This window comes from Malus sylvestris, chromosome 16 (assembly GCF_916048215.2).
Source record: "Malus sylvestris chromosome 16, drMalSylv7.2, whole genome shotgun sequence".
Lineage (NCBI taxonomy): Eukaryota > Viridiplantae > Streptophyta > Magnoliopsida > Rosales > Rosaceae > Malus > Malus sylvestris.
In genome coordinates this window covers 22,346,843-22,368,628 of record NC_062275.1, presented here as the reverse complement: position 1 = coordinate 22,368,628, position 21,786 = coordinate 22,346,843, and the positions used below count along the sequence as shown (strand labels likewise).

At 36.3% G+C, this 21,786-nt stretch overlaps 3 protein-coding genes and 1 non-coding gene across 7 annotated transcripts; 3 read left to right on the top strand and 1 right to left on the bottom strand.

The window, feature by feature from the left end:
- The first annotated feature begins 11,051 nt into the window (after positions 1 to 11,051).
- Positions 11,052 to 14,320, top strand: LOC126606957 (haloacid dehalogenase-like hydrolase domain-containing protein At2g33255). Of its 3 annotated transcripts, XM_050274369.1 has the most exons (6): positions 11,053 to 11,495; positions 12,153 to 12,195; positions 12,470 to 12,530; positions 13,158 to 13,292; positions 13,539 to 13,594; positions 13,766 to 14,320. In XM_050274369.1, exons 1-6 carry the CDS (start codon positions 11,144 to 11,146, stop codon positions 13,776 to 13,778), a joined length of 660 nt encoding a protein of 219 aa, XP_050130326.1. In that variant the 5' UTR covers positions 11,053 to 11,143; the 3' UTR covers positions 13,779 to 14,320. The 3 variants fall into 3 exon arrangements, with proteins under 3 accessions (XP_050130327.1, XP_050130326.1, XP_050130325.1); XM_050274370.1 differs by lacking the exon at positions 13,766 to 14,320 and having other exon boundaries at positions 11,052 to 11,495; positions 13,364 to 13,736; XM_050274368.1 differs by having other exon boundaries at positions 11,055 to 11,495; positions 13,539 to 14,320.
- A 109-nt stretch (positions 14,321 to 14,429) lies between these two features.
- On the bottom strand, positions 14,430 to 14,502 carry TRNAK-CUU (transfer RNA lysine (anticodon CUU)). The gene has a single exon. It is a non-coding gene; the product is annotated as a tRNA-Lys (tRNA).
- Positions 14,503 to 14,626: 124 nt separating this feature from the next.
- LOC126606956 (uncharacterized) lies at positions 14,627 to 16,521 on the top strand. Of its 2 annotated transcripts, none has more exons than XM_050274366.1 (3): positions 14,627 to 15,206; positions 15,468 to 15,680; positions 15,940 to 16,521. In XM_050274366.1, exons 1-3 carry the CDS (start codon positions 14,787 to 14,789, stop codon positions 16,087 to 16,089), a joined length of 783 nt encoding a protein of 260 aa, XP_050130323.1. In that variant the 5' UTR covers positions 14,627 to 14,786; the 3' UTR covers positions 16,090 to 16,521. The 2 variants fall into 2 exon arrangements, with proteins under 2 accessions (XP_050130323.1, XP_050130324.1); XM_050274367.1 differs by having other exon boundaries at positions 14,630 to 15,206; positions 15,949 to 16,521.
- A 2,064-nt stretch (positions 16,522 to 18,585) lies between these two features.
- Positions 18,586 to 21,553, top strand: LOC126606952 (uncharacterized). The gene is made up of 2 exons (XM_050274361.1): positions 18,586 to 18,706; positions 18,959 to 21,553. The coding sequence occupies exon 2, from the start codon at positions 19,636 to 19,638 to the stop codon at positions 21,034 to 21,036; it is 1,401 nt and encodes a 466-aa protein (XP_050130318.1). The 5' UTR covers positions 18,586 to 18,706; positions 18,959 to 19,635; the 3' UTR covers positions 21,037 to 21,553.
- The last annotated feature ends 233 nt before the right edge of the window (positions 21,554 to 21,786 follow it).

Sequence of the window (21,786 nt, the reverse complement as noted above, 5' to 3'; positions counted from 1 at the left end):
CATGCTTTTTTGACCAGTCAACAAGAAGTTTGGATATTTTACTTCAAATAATTGAAAGGGGATTGGATATATTTAACTAGTTTTTATTGTTTAGTAATATATAGCCTGGGGTCTGAGAATTCAAGAATTGTTATTTTTTATTGGTAATATATTTGAGTTTAGTTCTTAATCTGTATTTAGTTCTCCATTGTCATTGTCTGGTTAATTGATGAGGTATTTTGTTGCTTTATTAATGCATTGCATATTATAATGATTCGAATGGCTTTTGTTAAGTCCTAAATGGTTTTTGTTACTGCTACTGCTTCCAACATGCTAGTAATTAGAAATGGGAGACGAACAACAAGAAATTGGAAAAGTGAAGGCCAAGAGCGATTATACCTGCACACGAGTAGGAACCACCTAAGGTGGTCTGTACGACAGGACTGGGTGTAAATAAATTCGCTCAGTGCTACGATTACGTGAAGACTGTGCGAATAATCGCGGGTTACCTACGAGTCGGAACCACCTATAGTGGTTTGTACGACAGGCATGTGCACCTATCTTGGATCCAAGGTAAGCGTAAGGTGCGGGAGGTGAACATCACGTGAAAGACTATGCCCTGGCCATGGGCAAGAGCACTAACACCGGGGTGCAGATTTATGAGCTCTAAATGCATCTCATGTGACATATACAACTCATAGGAAACTTGTACGACAATGTCGGAGTTGCCTAAAACATAATGTCATCATGCCATATCTCAATCATTTCAACTAATACCATAACTCACCTGAACTTACCTGTGTGTTCCGCGTTCATCTTCGCACTTCAAAGCATTCATAATAATTTTGTGCAAGTAGTATACACATGGATATGCCATAACGCAAATCTAAAACTCAACCATATCATAGTATTTTCCAATATATGCATATATATATATATATAATGTGGCGTAAAATGCACAATCTATAACGCCCTACTCTCGAGTTATTTATTTTTGGAAATAATTATCGGGGATAAGTCCAACTAAACACTAGTTTAATTAACTATCATTACTTACGTTTCCTTATTTCAGTTTCTTGATTCCTTCCACATTGATTTATGACCAACATTCAATCACTAAAAACATAAGGTTAAATCTCATATTTTCACCAATTTCCTTCACATTGCTCAATTCCCAAACAACGTTTTTGTTTCAAATATTGTATGGCTGCATCTAACGTCTCGTTAGACTGCCTACGTACCATAAACAAGGATAAAACCATTCGTAGTTCACAATAGTATTTCAAAGCATTCACATTAATCATAAGTAATAATCGATTTATAAACATTTATAGAATTGTCTATCATATATATATATATATATATATATAAAATACACGATAAAATGGAAAAGACCCACTCACCTAAGGTCCGTGCCACAACTCCCTAGCACGTATGTCAAGATATCATGAACCATCATCGCTTGCGGCCAAGTCTAATTTGGCCAGGAAAAGCTCCAATTTTACTCAAACCCGCCGGAACCCTAGAAAATGGTGTGCTTCAATTTGACCTCCATACTCACTCCAATGCCTCGACCATTGCTTGGGCTTTGTTCTTGGGTTCTAGAGGAGTGTTTTGGTGATGCTAATCGAAGGTAAACGTTTCATAATAAGGTGGATCACCGACGAATGCTCTTCGGACCCGTGGGTTTGTTCCTCACAAAATTAGTTCGAATCCCGCCCCTTTAAGGTTGAAAGTTGAAGGAGGAAGGCCGAATAATTGTTTGGGAATGGTGGATGGTCAGGAAACACCGGCTAGAGAGACAGAATTCCGTAGAAAACCAATGTGGTGACCGGGTCAGGTCGTGATCCTGCGTGAGGGATCCATGATCCCATGCCCCTCATCTCCTCTCCTTTCCCTTCTTTCTTCTTTTCCTGGTTAGTCAGTCTCATCTCTTCCTCCTCCCCAATTGGGCAATAGTCCTCCTTCTCTCTTCCCTCTTTCTTTTTCTGTTTCTTCCTCTTCTCCCTGACACACACCCACTCACCCAATGCATATATTTGTAATAATAATAATAAAAACATAGTGTAGAAATAATTAAAATAATATTTCATTCCAAATACCTTTGGGTTCGTAACTCAATAAAACTTAACCGTAACTCCAAAATCACTTTTACATGTGCATGCGCGTATGTAAGATCAAGCTCTATTCGAATATGTCAATAAACATGACAAAATATATGAGAATCACATACGTCCTAAAAAAATCATGATTTGCCCATAGGGCATTTCTGTCATTTCATGTATTAAAATTATAAAAACCATAATTTTTAGGGACGGGCTGTTACAATACTATACCCCTTAATTGATTTGTAGAGATTTCATGTAAAATGTTGATTCAATTCCCCCGAAATCTCATGGGGAGAGATGAAATTTGTAGATGCAAAAATACACTACGAAATCTCTCTAATTCCCTCTAATTCCTTAAAATTTTCAAATTCTTTAAAATCAAATTCTAATTGAATACACCTAGAATGTTATAACTTCTTTAAAATCTTAATTGAATATAACCAAATTTCTAAGGATTTTAATAAACTATCTTAACATCCTGATTGAATAATATTGAATTTTAGAGAATCACTTAAAATCCTAATTGAATATCCCTAAATTCATTAAAAGAATTAAAATCTCTCAAAATCTCAATTGAATACATCCCAAGTCTCACTTGTTCGGACTAAATGCTTCACTAGGAGGTTTTAGTGAGACACCCCGAAAAATGGTGGACTTGTCTGCTTCGCACCTCATTTGAAACTAACATGCTTCTCTCAAAGATGCCCAGAAAACCAACCTAACACCAACCCACATGAATCTAATCTCAAAGATGCTAGCAGCATCGGAAATGCTTTAATTGACCAAAGGACCTCAAAAATCCCCAAAAAACCAACAAATTTTCACTATCGATTACCTCATAAATTCCTGTAGGTTGTCCCCAGAAGCTTTGATTTCAGAATCCAAAATGCTCGAATTAATTGCAAAAGCTAGTTCAAACCAAGATTAACCAAGTTGCCCAAATCAACCTCATCGCCCAAATCAACCTCGGCACCAACTCCGACACAAGGTCCTTGGCATTTATCTAAATCCAGTTGCAGAAATGAAGAATTTTGATCTAGGTTTTTATCAAAAAGGTAATTTGAGCTTTTGTGAGAGAGAGAGAGAGAGAGAGAGAGAGAGAGAGAGAGAGAGAGAGAGAGAGAGAGAGAGAGGATGGTGGATGGAGTGCTTGTAGTTGTATCATTGAAGACGAAGACCAAAGGATAATGGAATAGAATAAAAAATGGCAAAAGTGGATTAAAATAAGAAGGACTAGATGATACTGGAATGAAATAAAAAAATGGCAATAGTGGATTAAATTGTAAAAGTGAACATAAAATAGCAAAATATTTTAGTCCAGACTTTAGTCATGACACTGCATCAAACACTTCACTAATCTTATCCTGCTTAGTCCAAGCCAAGCCAGTCCAACTTAGTCCCTAAAGCTAATCCAGTCCAAGATAGTTTGGTGCAACAAACGCATCCTTACTGTCCAAGTGCATCTCTATCTCTAAATTGAATATCCTAGACAAGATTAGTTGAAAGTCTTGAAAATATTGAAAAGTAATGTCAAGTGGAAGAACATGGTATTTATAGAATAAAATTATAATTTTTGAAATAATTTTTTAATAATTTGAATTTGTGCCTGACGTCACGATGATGTTAGCCTTGCATCATATAGCTCAGGCGTTGGACTAGTAGATTATTGTCTGACTTCTCCATCGTGCTCGCCTTGAGCCCAATTGCCCAAGTGGACTGGAGTGTTTTGGGGAGGCGGCGCCTCGAGAAGTGGGTGAAGGGGGGAGTGGATTGAGTTACCTATCCCCAAGGTAACGGTGGAGTTGCTCTCAATGGAAGTTGGAGAAAAGAAAATATGTTGAGTGAGATCATAGTTATGTTATAGGATTACACAAGATATGATATTTGATTGTCAACCTTGCATAATCCCAATTAATCAATCTTTAGAATCAGCTCGCAGGGGGTTACGGCTGGTCGATCGCTCATGGCTAGTTAATCGTAATGCCAAACGTCAACTTCTTACAAGATGCTTGTATTTGAAGTTCTAGGTTCGATTTTTCCTTCTCTTAGCATCTGTATGTACTGAACGTCTCTATATATAAATTAAATGTCAACGGTTCATAAACTAAACCACATTAAACTAATTGAAAAATGAAAACCAATGAAGGACAACTTTGTCATGTAATAAGTCATTAAACTAACAAAAAAGAAGTTTTGATGAATGTTTGTGACAAAACATAAAGTATATATATATATATATATATAAAATTAAAGGTCAAGAACACACACAATTAACTAATTGAATTAAATTATGGTTTGAGTTTGGTCTCATAAAAATTTAGTTGACTCTCACCAAAAGAAAAGAAAAAAAACTTTTTTTTTGTCAAACAATAGATTTGTTAGATTAGAAACCGACGAGGTTCGAATTCACGGTGTGGTGCAAGGACAACATTTTTCTCCACCACTATGGTAGAGGGCCACTTACAAAAAAAAAAAAAAAAAAAAAAAACTGGTTGACCTTATGTTTTTGGCTAAGTAGTTCAAGGGACATAGATTTGTTCACGATTTGTCAGTCTTGAATCCTGATTACTCACAACTATTTTATAAACAAAATTTTACAAGCTCAATTTACGATATACTAAAACGAAAACTAATGAAAATAGCTTGAAAATTTTAAGTTTTAATGATAAAGACAAAGTAAATGATAAAGTGAATAGTACCATGTTTGACTTTTTAGTATAAAAATTTGGTTTTTCGTTAAAGTAAATAGTACCAAAAACTTTTCATTAAAGTTCTCTGTACTAAAATGTTTTACATCAGCGTTGACCAAATAAAAAAAAGTGTTACATCACTAATTGTTCTCAAAATGTTTAATCTTGATGGGACTACAATTAATGAAGCGGAGGCGAGGGCTTTAAAAGAGGGTCCGGTTTATGCAAAGCGGAAGAGATTCAAGAAAATCATGGTGGAACGTGACTCTCGTCTTATTATTTAGCCAGCCCAAGGCTATTGCGAGTTTCGCTAAAATCTCATTTATATAATTGAAGATTTCCTACGATTAGCATTGAACTTTACTGACATTTGGTGGAAGCACATTTTTAGAGAGACAAACTTTGTGACGGATATTTTTGCTCGTCAGGGTCTTCTCATCCAAAATAATCATTTATGGGATTTTTGTATCCTTTTTTGGCTAGAGCAGCCTTTGATTTGGACAATATGGGAGCTTTGCATTCATGGTTTCTCTCTTTAATGAAGTTTCTTTTATAGAAAAAAAAAAGGTGGATGTCAATGAAATTAATCCAATCTCCTATCCCTTCGTAAAGTTTTTTCAAAATTTTTAGAATTTAAAATCCGCAAAAACATAACTCAAGCTTAGCTACCTAAATATAATATGATGATTAATGTGACAACCCGTCCCAAATTTTACGATTTTATAAATTTTTAAGGGTCGTTATTCATTATTCTATTCATTTTTTGTGGTTATTGTTATTTTTACTAAGTGGAGGAGTTAGAAAAATGAGGGAAAAAAATAAAAAGAAGAGAAGAAAGAGGAAGGCTGCCTGATGGTAGCGAAGTGGAGAGGGAGAGAAAGAGATGGGCATTGCCCAATCAGGGAAGGAGGAGAGTGAGAGTGAAAAATGGAAGAGAAGAACCAAGAGGGAAAGGAGGGAGGTGTGGAGCACCCAACCCAGCCGACCCGTGCACCTAAAACAAAACCGGTTTCGACCTGGTTCCAATTCCAGCTAAATCCCACCATTTTTCCGATGAAAGTCACCCATTCTTCACCTGGAAATTATCCCTTGACCTCCCCTCTTCCATTTCCACCCAAAATTATAAGGAATTTGGTTGAAGTTTGATGGAAAAACCACCATGGGTGCCGCGGTAATGGTTGCTCGAAATCCACCAAACCTGAAACAATTTCATTCAATTATCACTACCAATAGACTTCCCTTGAACTCCTGAACAAAGCCCAATAGGTTTTAGGGACAACGGAACGTCAAGGAGGAAGAATCGAAGCACACCCTTTATAGGGTTTCCGTCGGATTTTCATGAAATTGAGGTGTTTCCCAGCCAAATTGGTCTTGGCCACAGGTATGAAAGTTTCTCTACTCATTGAGATCTTCATTTCTGTAAAATTTGGTAATTTTTGAAAATAGTTGGATTTTCCAACGAGCTGTGGCGACCGACCGCCACCCACGGCTGCGCGTGCGGTGGCGCGTGGCCAGTGGGCCGATGGTGTCTTCCTAAGTTCAATTAGAGGCCTTGAATTCATAGGTGATGTATGTATGTCGTAATCTGATTAATTGAAGTTACATTCATTACGATACGTTATTTGGTAAAAATATGAATCGACGATCCGACCGTTGAATAGTCACCAAATTTTGATATGTTATAATGAATAATATTTCAGGATCATAGGAACCTACAGATCGGGAATCCGACTTATGGATCTTCTCGAATTGGATTTGTAAGTTTATAAAATAAATGTTAACCGCCACTTGGTTTTGGGCAATTGGCGGAGATCCGACCGGTGAATCGTAATGAAATTTTAGTATGTTATTCTAGAAGCATAATGTGAATCTTTGAAAGTTACGGATTGGAAATCTGATGTGCAGATTTTCCGGATCGAGTTATACAGAGTTGTAGACCCTACCGTCGATCTTTGGTCGACGATTGACTTATGGTCAATAAGTCTCAAACTATTTTAGAATGTCCTTAAGGATGTGCCTTATGTGAATTATGTATTCTATTGACAGGAGTTCTGAGATGTGGTTCGATAATTGTTATAGGTGCCAATCGTTCGGGACGTTTCGATGTGCGAGCTGGAGAATCATAGCGTGGACTCCAAGTGAATGGATCTTTTCCTTTTTAACATATGTATATAATTGATTGTGCCATAAACTCTTCTAAATTGAGTTATGCATGTCATCTACAAATAATTATTGTGAATACGAATGGCTTGATCCCTGTTTAGGGTACATAGGCAGTCTAACAAGACGTTAGATGCAGCCATACAATAATTGAGACTAAATAATTGAGACAATAGCTCTGTTTGGGGAATTGAACAGTGTGAGGGAGATTGGTGCAAAATGTGAGATTTAACCTATGTTTTGATGGTTACATCTTGGTTATAAATCAATGTGTAAAGAATCAAGGAATTGAAGTAAGGAAACGTAAGGAATGTTAGTTAATTAAACTAGTGTCTAATTGGTTTATCACTGATAATTATTCCCAAAAGTAAATGGTTCAAGAGTCGGGTGTCACTGTTATTGCGTTTTAAGCCATTTGTTTATGTGTTTATATATCTGGAAATATTATGATATGGTTGAAATTCAGATTTACATCATGATGTATCCATATGTATATTCCTTGCACATAATTATTGTGAACGCTCTGGAGGGCAAGAATGAACGCAGGACGTACAGGTAAGTATACAGTATTAGTTGAATTGATGGGGTTATGGTATGACTATAGTTATGCTTTAAGTAACTCCGACACGGTCATACAGGTTGCAATAGTAGGCAACTCCGTACAGGTTGATTATGAGTCATACATGTGGTATTAGATGCATTTAAAGCTCATAAACCTGCACCCCGGTGTTAGTGCTCCTGCTCGTGGCTAGGGTACGGTTTTTCACGTAATGTTCACCTCCCGCACCATACGCTCACCTTGAATTCAAGGTAGGTGCATAGGCCTGTTGTACATACCACTATAGGTGGTTCCGACTCGTAGGTGACTCTTCACATGATTGTAGCACTTGAGCGTATTCATTTACACCCAGTCCTGTCGTACAGACCACTACAGTGGTTCCGACTCGTGTGCAGGAGTAGTGCTGTATAGGTCACTAGAGGTGACTCCAACTAGATATGTGATGAAATGCTACCATATGTTTATGATGAGATATGTGATGAAATGCTAGCATATATGTGATGATATGTGATGAAATGCTAGCATATATGTGATGACATATGATGAGATGCTAGCATATATTTGTGATGAGATATATGATGAGATGCTAGCATATATTTATGATGAGATATGTGATGAAATGCTAGCATATATGCGATGATATATGATGAGATGCTAGTGTGTGTGTGTGTGTGTATATATATATATGTGATGATATATGATGAGATGCTAGCATATATTTATGATGAGATATGTGATGCAATGCTAGCATATATGTGATGACATGTGATGAGATGCTATCATATATTTATGATGAGATATGTGATGAAATGCTAGCATAAATGTGATGATATGTGATGAAATGCTAGCATATATGTGATGATATATGATGAGATGCTAGCATATATTTATGATGATATATGTGATGAGATGCTAGCATATAAGGGATGAGATATTGATTCAACCATACATGATGGGTGGATCCAGCGAACATGCCATTTCCTATTGATTTATTTCACCTGGGTTACTCATTCCTGTTAAGATATTTGACGTAACATAACCGTAAGACTATCATTTTGGTTATGGTTTGATTTATAGTCATCCTATCATTTTCTGGGAAATTAAACAGGTATTGCGGCGAGGGGCTACTATCTTTGGTAGTTGGAATTGGTTTGAAGAGTTTTGTTTCACTCATTCACATTTTCTGTTTTTGTACCCCTCCAGGTTCTAGCAGCAGAGTTCCGTATTGACGAGGATTCGGGGCACTTCCTAGTGTAGGTGGCTTTTTTTGATGGTATAATCATTATTTTACCTTACTGTACTTTACTTATGCTCTGTATCACGCGTGAAATGGGTCCAGACCCGCTCACCGCACACTTGTGTACTTATGAAATTTTAGATTTTAATTTATTCACATTTTATACATTATTACACTTTATGGCTTCGTCACCTTCCAGGTGTCAACCAGCACGGCTCGATTCGAAGTCCCAGTGGACATTCTGGGTTGGGGTGTGTCAATTAAACTTCACAATGATCAAGTTTCTTTTCTTCTTTTGAACAAAAGATATTAGTGTAAATTTTCAGAATTTAAAATCCGCGAAAACATAACTCAACCTTAGCTACCTAAGTATAATATGGTGATTAAACTTCAAATGATCAAGTTTCTTTTTTTCTTTTGAACAAAAGATATTTGTGTAAAATTTTCAGAATTTAAAATCCGCGAAAACATAACTCAAACTTAGCTACCTAAGTATAATATAGTGATTAAACTTCACAATGATCAAGTTTCTCTTTCTCTTTTGAACAAAATATATTAGTGTAAAATATTTAGAATGTAAAATCCACGGAAACATAACTCAAGCTTAGCTACTTAAGTATAATATGGTGATTAAACTTCAAATGATCAAGTTTCTTGTTTTCTTTTGAACAAAAGATATTTGTGTAAAATTTTCAGAATTTAAAATCCGCGAAAATCATAACTCAAGCTTAACTACCTAAGTATAATATGGTGATTAAACTTCACAATGATCAAGTTTCTTTTTTTCTTTTGAACAAAAGATATTAGTGTAAAATTTTCAGAATTTAAAATCCGCGAAAACATAACTCAAGCTTAGCTACCTAAGTATAATATGGTGATTAAACTTCAAATGATCAAGTTTCTTTTTTTCTTTTGAACAAAAGATATTTGTGTAAAATTTTCAGAATTTAAAATCCGCGAAAACATAACTCAAGCTTAGCTACCTAAGTATAATATGGTGATTAAACTTCACAATGATCAAGTTTCTCTTTTTCTTTTGAACAAAATATATTAGTGTAAAATTTTTAGAATTTAAAATCCACGGAAACATAACTCAAGCTTAGCTACTTAAGGATAATATGGTGATTAAACTTCAAATGATCAAGTTTCTTGTTTTCTTTTGAACAAAAGATATTTGTGTAAAATTTTCAGAATTTAAAATCCGCGAAAATCATAACTCAAGCTTAGCTACCTAAGTATAATATGGTGATTAAACTTCACAATGATCAAGTTTCTTTTTTTCTTTTGAACAAAAGATATTAGTGTAAAATTTTCAGAATTTAAAATCCACGAAAACATAACTCAAGCTTAGCTACCTAAGTATAATATGGTGATTAAACTTCAAATGATCAAGTTTCTTTTTTTCTATTGAACAAAAGATATTTGTGTAAACTTTTCAGAATTTAAAATCCGCCAAAACATAACTCAAGCTTAGCTACCTAAGTATAATATGGTGATTAAACTTCACAATGACCAAGTTTCTCTTTTTCTTTTGAACAAAAGATATTAGTGTAAAATTTTTAGAATTTAAAATCAACGAAAACATAACTCAAGCTTAGCTACTTAAGTATAATATGGTGATTAAACTTCAAATGATCAAGTTTCTTTTTTTCTTTTGAACAAAAGATATTTATGTAAAATTTTGAAAATTTAAAATCCGCGAAAATCATAACTCAAGCTTAGCTACCTAAGTATAATATGGTGATTAAACTTCGCAATAATGTGGTTCAAACTCGTTTTTGATGAGAATCGAACCTAAGATCTCTCACTTACAGGTGAAGAAGAATACTACTAGACCATAATACTTAGTGGCAATTAAGTTTCTTTTTCTTTTTACAAAATTTTCAAAAAGCGATTTCAAATTAAACTCTCAATCTCCGGATACAAAAAGGAAAACACTGCCGCTAAAAATGTAAGTACTTTTGTTTTTTTTAATAAACGATATTATCTAATTATGATAGTCTCACAATTGATTATCAATAATGTAATTTATATTCTCATTCGACGAGAATTAAAAACATGTCTAAATATCTCATACCATTTTTATGTTGTCCATCAACAATGGTGTGAGAGATATTAAAATCCATTGGTAACAAACCAACTGATGAAGGTTTTGTTTTCCTTTTCAGTCCTTTAAACTGGCCCAAGTCATGGACCCAACTGTCATCAGAAATTGTCAAACGGGTGCCCAAAGAAATGTAAAATCACTATATTGACCTCCATTTTCTCACTAATTTTCTCACCAACCAAACACTACCCACAACCCAAGAGGCTCTACAAGCCACTCAATTACACACCCACAAATTTCAATTTCTCAATTTAAACCCAAATACCTCCCTTTCAAATACCCAATACACTCAAATCCTGCCCCATGCCACTACTACTACTGCCCAGAACACTCCTCTTCCTGTACCCAAAACTCAAAATCACCAAAAGACCCATGGCCACAATGGGCACCACCACCGCCCAACCACCCAGGGCGCGCCTCCGAGGCGTTGTCTTCGACATGGACGGAACCCTAACGGTCCCCGTCATCGATTTCGCCGCAATGTACAGAGCCGTGCTCGGCGAAGACGAGTACGTCAGAATCAAGGCTGAGAACCCTTCCGGGATCGATATATTGCACCACATTGAGAATTGGAGCCCCGAGAAGCAGCGGAAGGCGTATGATATTATCGCCGATTTTGAGCGCCAGGGGAGCGATCGCCTTCAGATCATGCCTGGTGAGAAAATTTTCCAACTTTGGTTTTGGATTTTCTGTTTGGTTCCCGGGAAAATGTTGGATTAGGAAAATTGTAATGTGGCAGTAGCACACACTATCTTCAATTACTTTACTTTATTTTGCTAATTGCATAGCTGCCATTTAATTTCTTTTCCCAAAGTACGTAAAATTTTACTGTTTACAAGTGAGATATACAAAACTAGTGATGATTAGGATTTTAATCTATGATTTTCGTTAAATACGACTGGGATTATGTTGTGTTCTTAATTCGTTATCTCGTGCAAGTTTTCGGGTGATATATGATTAATGAGTAATGATTGTGTTATATTATCTGCTTGTAGATGGATGTAACATAACAAGAAATGTGAAAACTTGTTGTTACTTTTGGAACAATGTAACACATTTTCTTTGAATATTGAAAGTTGTTTAATTGAAAACTAAAAGCGATATTCGTAAAGCAAGAGGATGCTATTTGCTTCCCACCCTTTGCTTTTTCTCCGAAGTGAGATTTGGGGTGATATTAATGTGAGAATTTAATTTATACTTTACTATTCACATGAACTTAATCAGATTTCAGAGTGCTTTGTTCTTTTTCCCATCATCACTTGACAGATCCGATAACTGATGTTCATTAAAATCTGGATTAATTGCGGTGCAGGTGCAGCAGAACTTTGTGGTTTTCTAGATTCTAAGAATATAAGGTCATGCTCAACTTAAGTCTTTATCTTCTTTGATAGTCGTTCATTTTTTGTTGTATGTATAACTAATGGCCGCATGCTTATATGCATGTCTCCTTTAGGGCGTTTCAAGTGTGGTTTATCTTTTATGCGTATATGCATGTTACTGAAGTTCATAATCTTATTTTGCTTGCAAGATTTTCATTTTTTCTTACCTACTTCGTGTCATAAGTTTTTCTACCAATGAAGATGGGAATGATGGCAATATTATTTTTGTTTTTATTTGGATTATTTACAGGAGGGGATTAATCACACGTAATGTCAAGGCTGCTGTAGATTTGTTTCATGATCGGTTCAGTGTAAGTATATTGAAGAGCACAAGTTGGTATAAAAAAAGTTTCTTATAGCATAAAGCTATTCTTCTATTTCTGTTCCGTATTACTGTTTCTCTTGTCTTAAGAACAAATTACGGTTTCTTGGTTGAGCCTTACTCTGATCTGGCTACTAGCTGAAGTTAGTCAACTCCTATGCGCTCATGAAAAGCTTATTTGGACTTCAAATCAGCACCATTCCTCACCTCTCCACGTTTGATTCTCTCTAAAACTCCTAAAATGCCATATTGTTTTACTTCAAATGGATCCTGACATACAATTAACTGCACACTAACACTACACAACAACAACAACAACAACAAAGCCTTTTTCCACTAAGTGGGGTCGGCTATATGAATCCTAGAACGCCATTGCGCTCGGTTCTGTGTCATGTCCTCCGTTAGATCCAAGTAGGGTAAAATGCAACCAGTTTAACTCCAAAACATCACAAAGAGAGTAGAAAGGGATGGTCTAAATGTATGAAATATATGAGTTATCACTTGAGGAGAACCCCTAACTTTATGTAATGTACGTTTGGGGCTCATCTCATTTCTTATCGTTCTTTCTTCTTTGTAGTGGACTCTTGAGATCTTATTTTCTGTGTCATTACTGCAGTTGTCATTTTCTCCAGCGTTGAGCAGGGAATTTCGACCTTACAAACCGGATCCATCTCCACTACTGCATATATGTTCAGCTTGGGAAGTTAAACCAAGTGAAGTAATGATGGTTGGAGACTCCCTCAAAGATGATGTGAGCGTTTGGGGTTTTGTTAGTTCTTTTCAAAGTATTTTGTTTTGTGACTAGTTCCTTGTATTTGATAGGATGACCAAGCAACATATGGACCTTAGGTAGACTTATTGATGTTCCAAAAGAAGAAAGATGATTAGATAATTAAGGAAGCTGGATTTCTGCATTGTGTTACAGTTCTGAGTTTATGTCAAATCTTGCTTCCCTTAGATGTTGGAGATGCTTACAAACAATTGCCTGACGTTGCAGGTGGCTTGTGGGAAGCAGGCAGGAGCTGTTGCATGCTTGCTCGATGAAAGTGGAAGGTATGACTCTCCAGAATATGCCAATGTCGAATTCAAACCAGATTTCAAGGTGACTTCCCTAAGGGAAGTTCACACGCTATTGGAAGCACATTTTGACCTGTCACCCTGATCCTCAAACCGATTGTGGACAATCTTCACATTTCACTGTATTTGTCGCTGTGCATTATCTAGGAAAGAAGTATAGGTTGCAGTGCTTGTATAATAATTTGTTCGTTGCTCCTGGAGAGGAATACACGCAAAGAAACTGCAACCGGAAAGATGAAGAGGAACAAATTTGTAGAAAACCTTTGTTTGGCGGGACAGAAGACTCATTAGTCAACTTGTATCAGACTTAAATATTATAATTGTACTCTACTTACTGGGAGCAGCCTCTCCATAAATGGGGGTAAGGCTAGCCGACATTCACCTCTCCCAGACCCTGCGTAAAGCGGGAGCCTTGTGCACTGGGTACGACCTTTTTTTTTTTTTTACTCTACTTACTGGCATAGTAAAAGCTCATCACCAGCATCAGACTTAGAAAATACTTTGGGTGTGATTGATCAAATGCCCACAGTATGTAGTGGTTAGTGCAATGGATTTTAAAGCCAATTTGTCTGAAAATATTGTCCGGTCGAGGTTCCACAAGCAGTACTTCCTGACACTGTATTTGAAGTAGTTGTCCGAATTCCTTATGATCTGTAGCTGAAACAAGTTCTTGCTAATGGTCAAAAAGCAAATTTATTTGAAGCAGTTGTTCGAATTCCTTATGATTCGTTAAAGTTTAAAACAAATGGGGAGTGTAAAGGAAAAAAAGGTGTGTACAAATTAAAAAAGAAAAGAAAAGAAAAGAATAGATCGCCCACCGTGGGGCTCGAACCCACGACCACAAGGTTAAGAGCCTTGCGCTCTACCAACTGAGCTAGACGGGCTTGTTGTTTAAACCCTTCCAGCTGGAAAATTATTCGGTAAAACGGGGATTAAACCCTTGGTTTAATCTGGCGCCAAAACTTAACGGATTAACTGTTGACTGATTGACTCTCAAATCTCGATGAGTGTTGCGGTTGTTAATCCGTTGCAAATTCCTTCTCCCTGTTTACAAAAACCAACCACACTCCCTCCATTTTCCCAATCAAAACTCCCCAAAATTCCAAACAGCTTCCAAGAAATCAAATAATCCCACAAATCCCAAAACCCAATTCCTCCGCCGGCCACCATGAACCACCACCACCACCACCAGATTCCATCCAACCACCCAGAACAAGACTCTTCTCTCCCTGCATCTTCTTCTGGCTACCGCAGGATCTCCCTCCCTCTTCTCCGCCGCTGCATCTCCGACCCCTACAACCCTCCGTCTGCGACCACCCCCAACTACGCATTTGAGCATTCTCTCTCTGCTTCTCGCTGTGGCGGTTCTTTGTGCAACATGACTCCGTCCTACTCTCCTGACCGACTCCACTTCCCCAAGACTCCGTTCCATTCCCCGGCAGCGGTCCTGCCTCCTCTTCCTCCACCGCAGACTCTCCAGCGCTCTGTCTCGGATCTCAACCCCTCTCCGGCCAAGACCTCCTCCCGCTCCTCCACCTCCTCCCAAGATTTCCACTTCTCCACCGACATTGACACCCCCAATTCTAAGGTAATGACAAATTCTTTAATTAATTTATTCTTTAATCTTTATAAAAACTCATTTCTTTCTCTCGTTTTGGATTGCTGATGAAATGATTTTTTGATTTTATGCTTTAATCTGCGAAAAGCTGAATTCTTTATCTGTTTCTGGATTGTTGATGAAATAGGGTTTTGCGGAAATTGTTGATTTTTTCTTTAATCTTCGAAAGTTTGATTCTTTTCTTCTGTTTCGATTGTTTTTGAAATTGGTTTTTGGGGAAAATGATTGCAGAGGCTGCAGAGGATGAAGGGCCGATTGAGAGAGATGAGCCTGTGGTGCCAGCAACTGATGCGGGAAGAAGACTTAATGGAAGAAGATGAAGATCACGAGGAGCAAGCGGCCGAAGAAAAAAAAGAAGAAGAAGAAGAAGCGGAAGAAGAACAAGTGCAAACTGTTGATGCTACTGATCAAGATTTTCATGACAATGCTACTGCTACTGCTGAGGTATTGGGTCTGAAACTGATATGATTTTTTAACTAATCAATCATAGATAGTAAGATTTGGTATTTTGATTTTCTTCGAACAAACAAGATCAGAAAGAAGATATGGCCATTCTATTGTCTTGGGTCTGAATAATCTAACACTAAAAGCTAAACAATTTGATTTCTTTTCCATGTTTCATGTATTTTTTAATTAACCAGTCAAAACAAGTATGATTTGGTATTTTTGTGATTAAAATGTCAATTAATTTTGATGCATAAAGAATTTACAGGATGACGGGGGGAAAGAATTTGCGGAATCTGTGAGTGTGGAGAAGAAGGATGACTGCTTGGTAATTCACTTCAGGTGTCACTGTGACAAAGCGTATCAGTTCCTTCTCAGTGGAGGTGACTGCTACTACAAGCTCATGTAGATATCCATCCCAATTATCCAACCCACTGGATAAACCGAGCACTCTTCATTCTCGGGTTCGGATTTTTCATAGACATAGGTTAAATTCTTTTCTTGATACTCAACTCAGTCACCCTCACCTCATTCTTAGGTTGTTTAAAATCTTCGTCTTAGATAGTACCCTTTTCATAGATTCTTTTTGGATGAAGTACTCAGTGCCCTGATTGGTGTCAGTTTAACGAATCATCTGGTTAAGCTGGATTACCAATCAATTGGGCGAACCTTTTTTTTTTACTTTTTCTTCTCCTTTTCATTGTGATGAAGTAGAAGGGGTGGAATACTGCATTAATCGCAAGGGCGAAAAGACATATGGAATGTACTTTGTTGCAATTCTTGTTTGGAAGCAAATGAAAAAAAATTCCTAGTTCTCATATGAATGAATACATGATCCTTATTCTTCGGATGTCATGAAATTTCGCATGTCAGTAACATTTTCCTGTTGATTTCAGTCATTTTGCATCTCCCAATCCTTCAACCGCATCTGGTCATTGGATTGTTTAGAATTCTGCATGCATACTAAGATCGTCATAGGTGCTTTTTTGTTAAGCTCGTAAGCATATAACCTCCACACTTCAATTGAATTGTATCATCGCAAGTTGAATGAAATCGCGAGGAAAACAAGTTCCTACTTGTGTTCTGTGAGTTGAAGTCGTCAAATGGAATTTTTTGTTGTGTATTTGAGCTTTTATGCTCATATTTTATCAATATGTGGTGGAAAAAAAGGTTCCAAGTAGTCATTAGCCACTTATGAAAAAAAGCAATGGAAATATTTTGTCATATACAATTTTGGGGGAAGGATATGTGGTGCCCTATGGTTTGAGTGTCATGTAGAATCTGAGTGCTTGCTATTGTGATTGAAATTGCATATGCTCATGTCTCCGCTAACTCGTGAGTAATAACTGCACCGCAACCGTAGCGTTAGACGTTGCTGATTGCACAATGATGGGGAGAAAAGGGGAAAACTAATAAAGTACCCTCTTGGACAGAAAACATACAATTTTTCTCGCTGTCAAAGTCTTTTTGGATGAATTTCTTGTTTTGAGTGAATGCATCTTGAGTTGGAAAATGATCCTTCTAGTTCTTGACATGTCTACGAGTTAAAGATAGGTCTGCCAACTAAGATTGTCATAAAAACTTTCATGTTCTCTCCGAATTCAAATGAAAGCACAAGAAAAACATGTCGTCTAGGGGATGGGATTTTAGTGCAGATTTGAACAAGTATATGGTAATGCCTGCAGAATTGACGACGATAGCCGAAAGGTTTGCAGAAATAGGTCAAGCAGAGCAGGCTGATGAGTGCTCTTTTGTTTCTTGCAAATCTAGAAAGGTTTGAACAAGCAATGTACAAGATTAGACTCCTTACTTCCTAGCTGTCTTTTTTGACAGCAAACAAAGAAAGAATCAAATATTTTTAATTTAATTTTTTTAATTCATGGGTCCCATTAATAACCAATAAAATAAAAATTAAAATTAATTTTGATTATTTTTTAATAGTTAATGTAACTTTGGGTCCAATAAAATAATAAAATACATATTTGACATATTTATTGGAAAAGAAGAGGATTTAACACTTGTCTTCAATTTGCTACATTAGCCATCAAATAAAATTGGGAACTTTAATAAAAAGCTTCCGGTACTATTTACTTTAACGAAAAACCATATTTTCACACTAAAAAGTCAATCCTGATACTATTCACTTTACTCTCTATTTTATCCTTATCGTTAAAATTCAAAGTTTTCGAGCCATTTTCATTAGTTTTCCTAATAAAATTTTGACATATTATTTTTGACATCTCATTTGGAGATACTCTCAACTAACCTTAGTGAGACGTTAGACGTTCTTGAGTCTTCCTTCCTTCAACGACGGATTGATAAAATAGGTAAGCGGGTGGTGCTATCCACACACCTGTTTTTGCCTCTCACGTACTCATTTTGATTTTCGATTGTTGGATCAAATGGACTGTAGAATATCAAAGGACAAAAATTAGTAAGGGTGTGAGAGAGGTTAAAAATAAATGTATGAATAGCACTATCCGTTATTTATTCAAGTCTTGTCACTTCCTCTCCATATTTTTGTTTATCAATAGCAGGGCCGGCCCAGGCCCAGTGCCACAGGGGCAACTGTCCAGGACCCCAAAATGAAGAGGGCACCAAAATAAAAAAAAACCCATATAACTAAGTATTAAAAAAAAAAAATTTCACAGCCCAAATAAGGGCTGGCAAGAGCCCAAGAGGCAACAAAAGGGCCCAGAAAGACCCAGCCGCAGATTAGAAGAAGAAGAATAAAAAAAAAAAAAAAAAAAACATAACAAAACATAACAGGGACCAGTGGTCCCAATCAAACCCTAATCACTAATATACTCCAACCTTTCCCGATTCCCCACCCACCCACCCACCCACCTCCCTTTTGTTCCCTACATCCCTCACTTTGCCTTCCCTGCCCCTTATTTTTCTTTCTCTGAATCATTATTTTTCTTTCTCTGAATCATTGGTGCTTTGCTCTGCCGTCCCAACTTCTTTGCTACAAGCTTTAATGGTTGCTCCAAACTCTCAAGCGCGGAGACAAAATTAGTTTTGAGGTAAATTTTTAAAATTTTAATTCTCAATTTATAATTTAATATAAAATTTTGCAATGATGTATAGAATTATTGTTGTTGATGAATGATGAATTGAATTCTTGACTAATTGATTATTGAATTATTTGATTTCATTTCAAACCCAATTTTAGGTTCAATTTTTATAATATGTTTGACTATGTGTTAGTGTTTTTATAATATATAATGTGTTGGAATGATAATTTTGATAGGAAAATTTTGTTATATCATGTGTAGGTAATTTTTGCAAACAAATTATCGAAGCCATGTCTTTTAGGAAACAACTCTCTGGTAATATGAAAAGAAAAAAAAAGGCAAAGGATAACGAAATTGCCGAAAGTTTAAGAGGATCTCTTAATAAATTTTTCTCTACAAAGAATGAGTCAGTTGAAAATTTGAGAGAAAATAATGTTGGTGAAGAGCCACAAAATGTTATTGGGGAGTCTCATGATCATGAAAATGGTAGTGAGTTAGAAGAAAATGTTGGTGATGAGTCACAAGACCATGAAAATGGTGGTGATGTGGATTTAAATGTTGATGATGACCATATTGGTGTAGAGGAAAATATTGAATCTCCTGAACCTATTTTCCATATAAACATTTATGATCCAAGAGTTTGGGATGGTCTTAATGCAGAAATGAGAGACTTGCTTGTAGAAAATGGGCCAATTCGAGAAACTAATCTCACTTATCCTAAGGACAAACTCTCTAGAAAATTTTCCTCACACTACTATGATTGAAAATTACCAACGGGTGAAATTTATGATAGGAAATGGCTCGTGTACTCAAAAGAGTTGGATAAAGTCTTTTGCTTTTGTTGTAAATTGTTTAAAACAATTGCCTCAAAAAGTGAGTTAGCAAAAGATGGAATTAGTGATTGGAGACATCTTGGTGTGAAGCTTGACCAACATGAAATGAGTAAAGAACATCTTACTAATTTGAGAACTTGGGTTGAGTTGAAAAGTAGATTGACAACAAATCAGACAATTGATAAAGAATTTCAAATGCGAATCAAGAAAGAGACAAATCATTGGAAACAAGTGATGCTTAGAATTATTGTTGTTGTGAAATGTCTTGCTATACGTAATTTAGCATTTTGTGGAACAAATGAAAGACCTTATGAAGACTGTAATGGAAACTTCTTAGGTTTACTTGAAATGATTGCGGAGTTTGATCCAATAATGCAAAAGCATCTTCGACTCATTGAGAATAAAGAGATTCATCACCACTATTTGAGTCATAAAATTCAAAATGAGTTGATAGCTACTTTAGCTTCAAAAGTCAAAACCGCAATCATTAAAAAGGTAAAAGAAGCCAAATTTTTTTCTGTCATTCTTGATTGTACTCCTGATGCAAGTCATGTGGAACAAATGACTTTAATTTTGAGATGTGTTGACTTGTCAAGTAGGTCAATAAATATAAGGGAGTATTTCATGGAGTTTTTAAGTGTGGAAGATACATCAGGACAAGGACTTTTTAATGAGTTGCAAGATGTCCTAAAGTCTCTTAATCTTGATATTGATAATGTGAGGGGACAAGGTTATGATAATGGATCTAACATGAAAGGGAAACACCAAGGTGTCCAAAAAAGATTGCTAGACATAAATCCCAGAGCATTTTACATGCCATGTGGTTCTCATTGTCTTAATTTAATAGTTTGTGATATGGCAAGTTCATGTCTTAAAGCAAAATCTTTTTTTGGAGCATGTCAATGCATATATACGGTGTTTGCCAACTCTACAAAGCGTTGGAATATTTTGCTTGAACATATTGATGGTTTAACTTTGAAGTCATTGTCAACTACTCGATGGGAAAGTCACATTGAAAGTGTTAAAGCAATTAAATCCCAAGTAGCCCAAGTTAGAAATGCTTTGTTTACGTTGGTGGAAATTACTGAGAATCCCCGATTGAGTAGGGATGCAGAATGTTTAGCATCAGGAGAACTTTCCAGTTTTGATTTTGTATTAAGTTTGGTTATTTGGTATGACATTTTGTTGAAGATTAACATGGTGAGCAAAAAATTACAATCTGAAGACATGCGTCTTGATGTTGCTGTAAAGGCTTTGGAAGCACTTGTTACCTTTTTTGAAAACTACAGAGAAACTGGTTTTGCTTCTGCCATGCGTGATGCTAAAGAAATTGCACTTGAATTGGAAATTGACCCTGTTTTTCAAACTAAACGTCATAGACCTAGAAAAAGACATCATGATGAAGTTGATGGTAATGAGAGGGAACAACAGTCTGCTGAAGAATCATTTAGAACAAATTATTTTCTTGTTATAGTGGATATTGCTCTTACTTGCGGACCACTATGACTCAAGATAGGCTAAATGGATTAGCAATCTTATGCATTGAAAATGATGAGATTGAAGACTTGGAGTATGATGATATAATTGATGATTTTGCTTCAAAAAATGCCAGAAGACAATTTCTTAAAGGTTGAAATTTCAAGGAGTTTTGCTAGGAATGGTTGTATATGATTGTATTTTTGATTGTCGGGGTTTAGGTATTATGTCCCCCCCGTTGTATATTTTCTCAAGTAATATAATTTGGGCGTGAGGGCCTAGCCCCCCAGCTTTGACTGGGTTCCAGCCCTCGTTAAATATTTTTTTTTAAACATATGTTTTTGTATTAAAAAGGCCACATTTTGAGCTTTCGCACTGGGCACCCAAAAACACAGGACCGGCCCTGATCAATAGTTAGGTGAGGTTCTCATGGTAGTGAAAAAGGGGGTGGCAGAGCCTCCAACCCGTGATAGGAGGGCCACAAGGGTGCTTGGTTCCACTATGACACTAGCCCTCCTCCATTTCCTCTTCACATTAGGATGACATGAAATTCAAGGGATTTTATTTGATGGTTAGATTATTGGTCAATATATATAATAATTAATAGAGATGTGCCATTCACACATCATTTTTACTTCTCACACGTACATTGCTAATCTATGTCATTTGATATTTTTAATTCAGTCAATCTAATGGTTGCAAATTAAGTAAATGTGTAAAAAATAAAAAAGAATGTGAATATCACACTATGTAAAATATTTAATGGACAAAAATTCAATA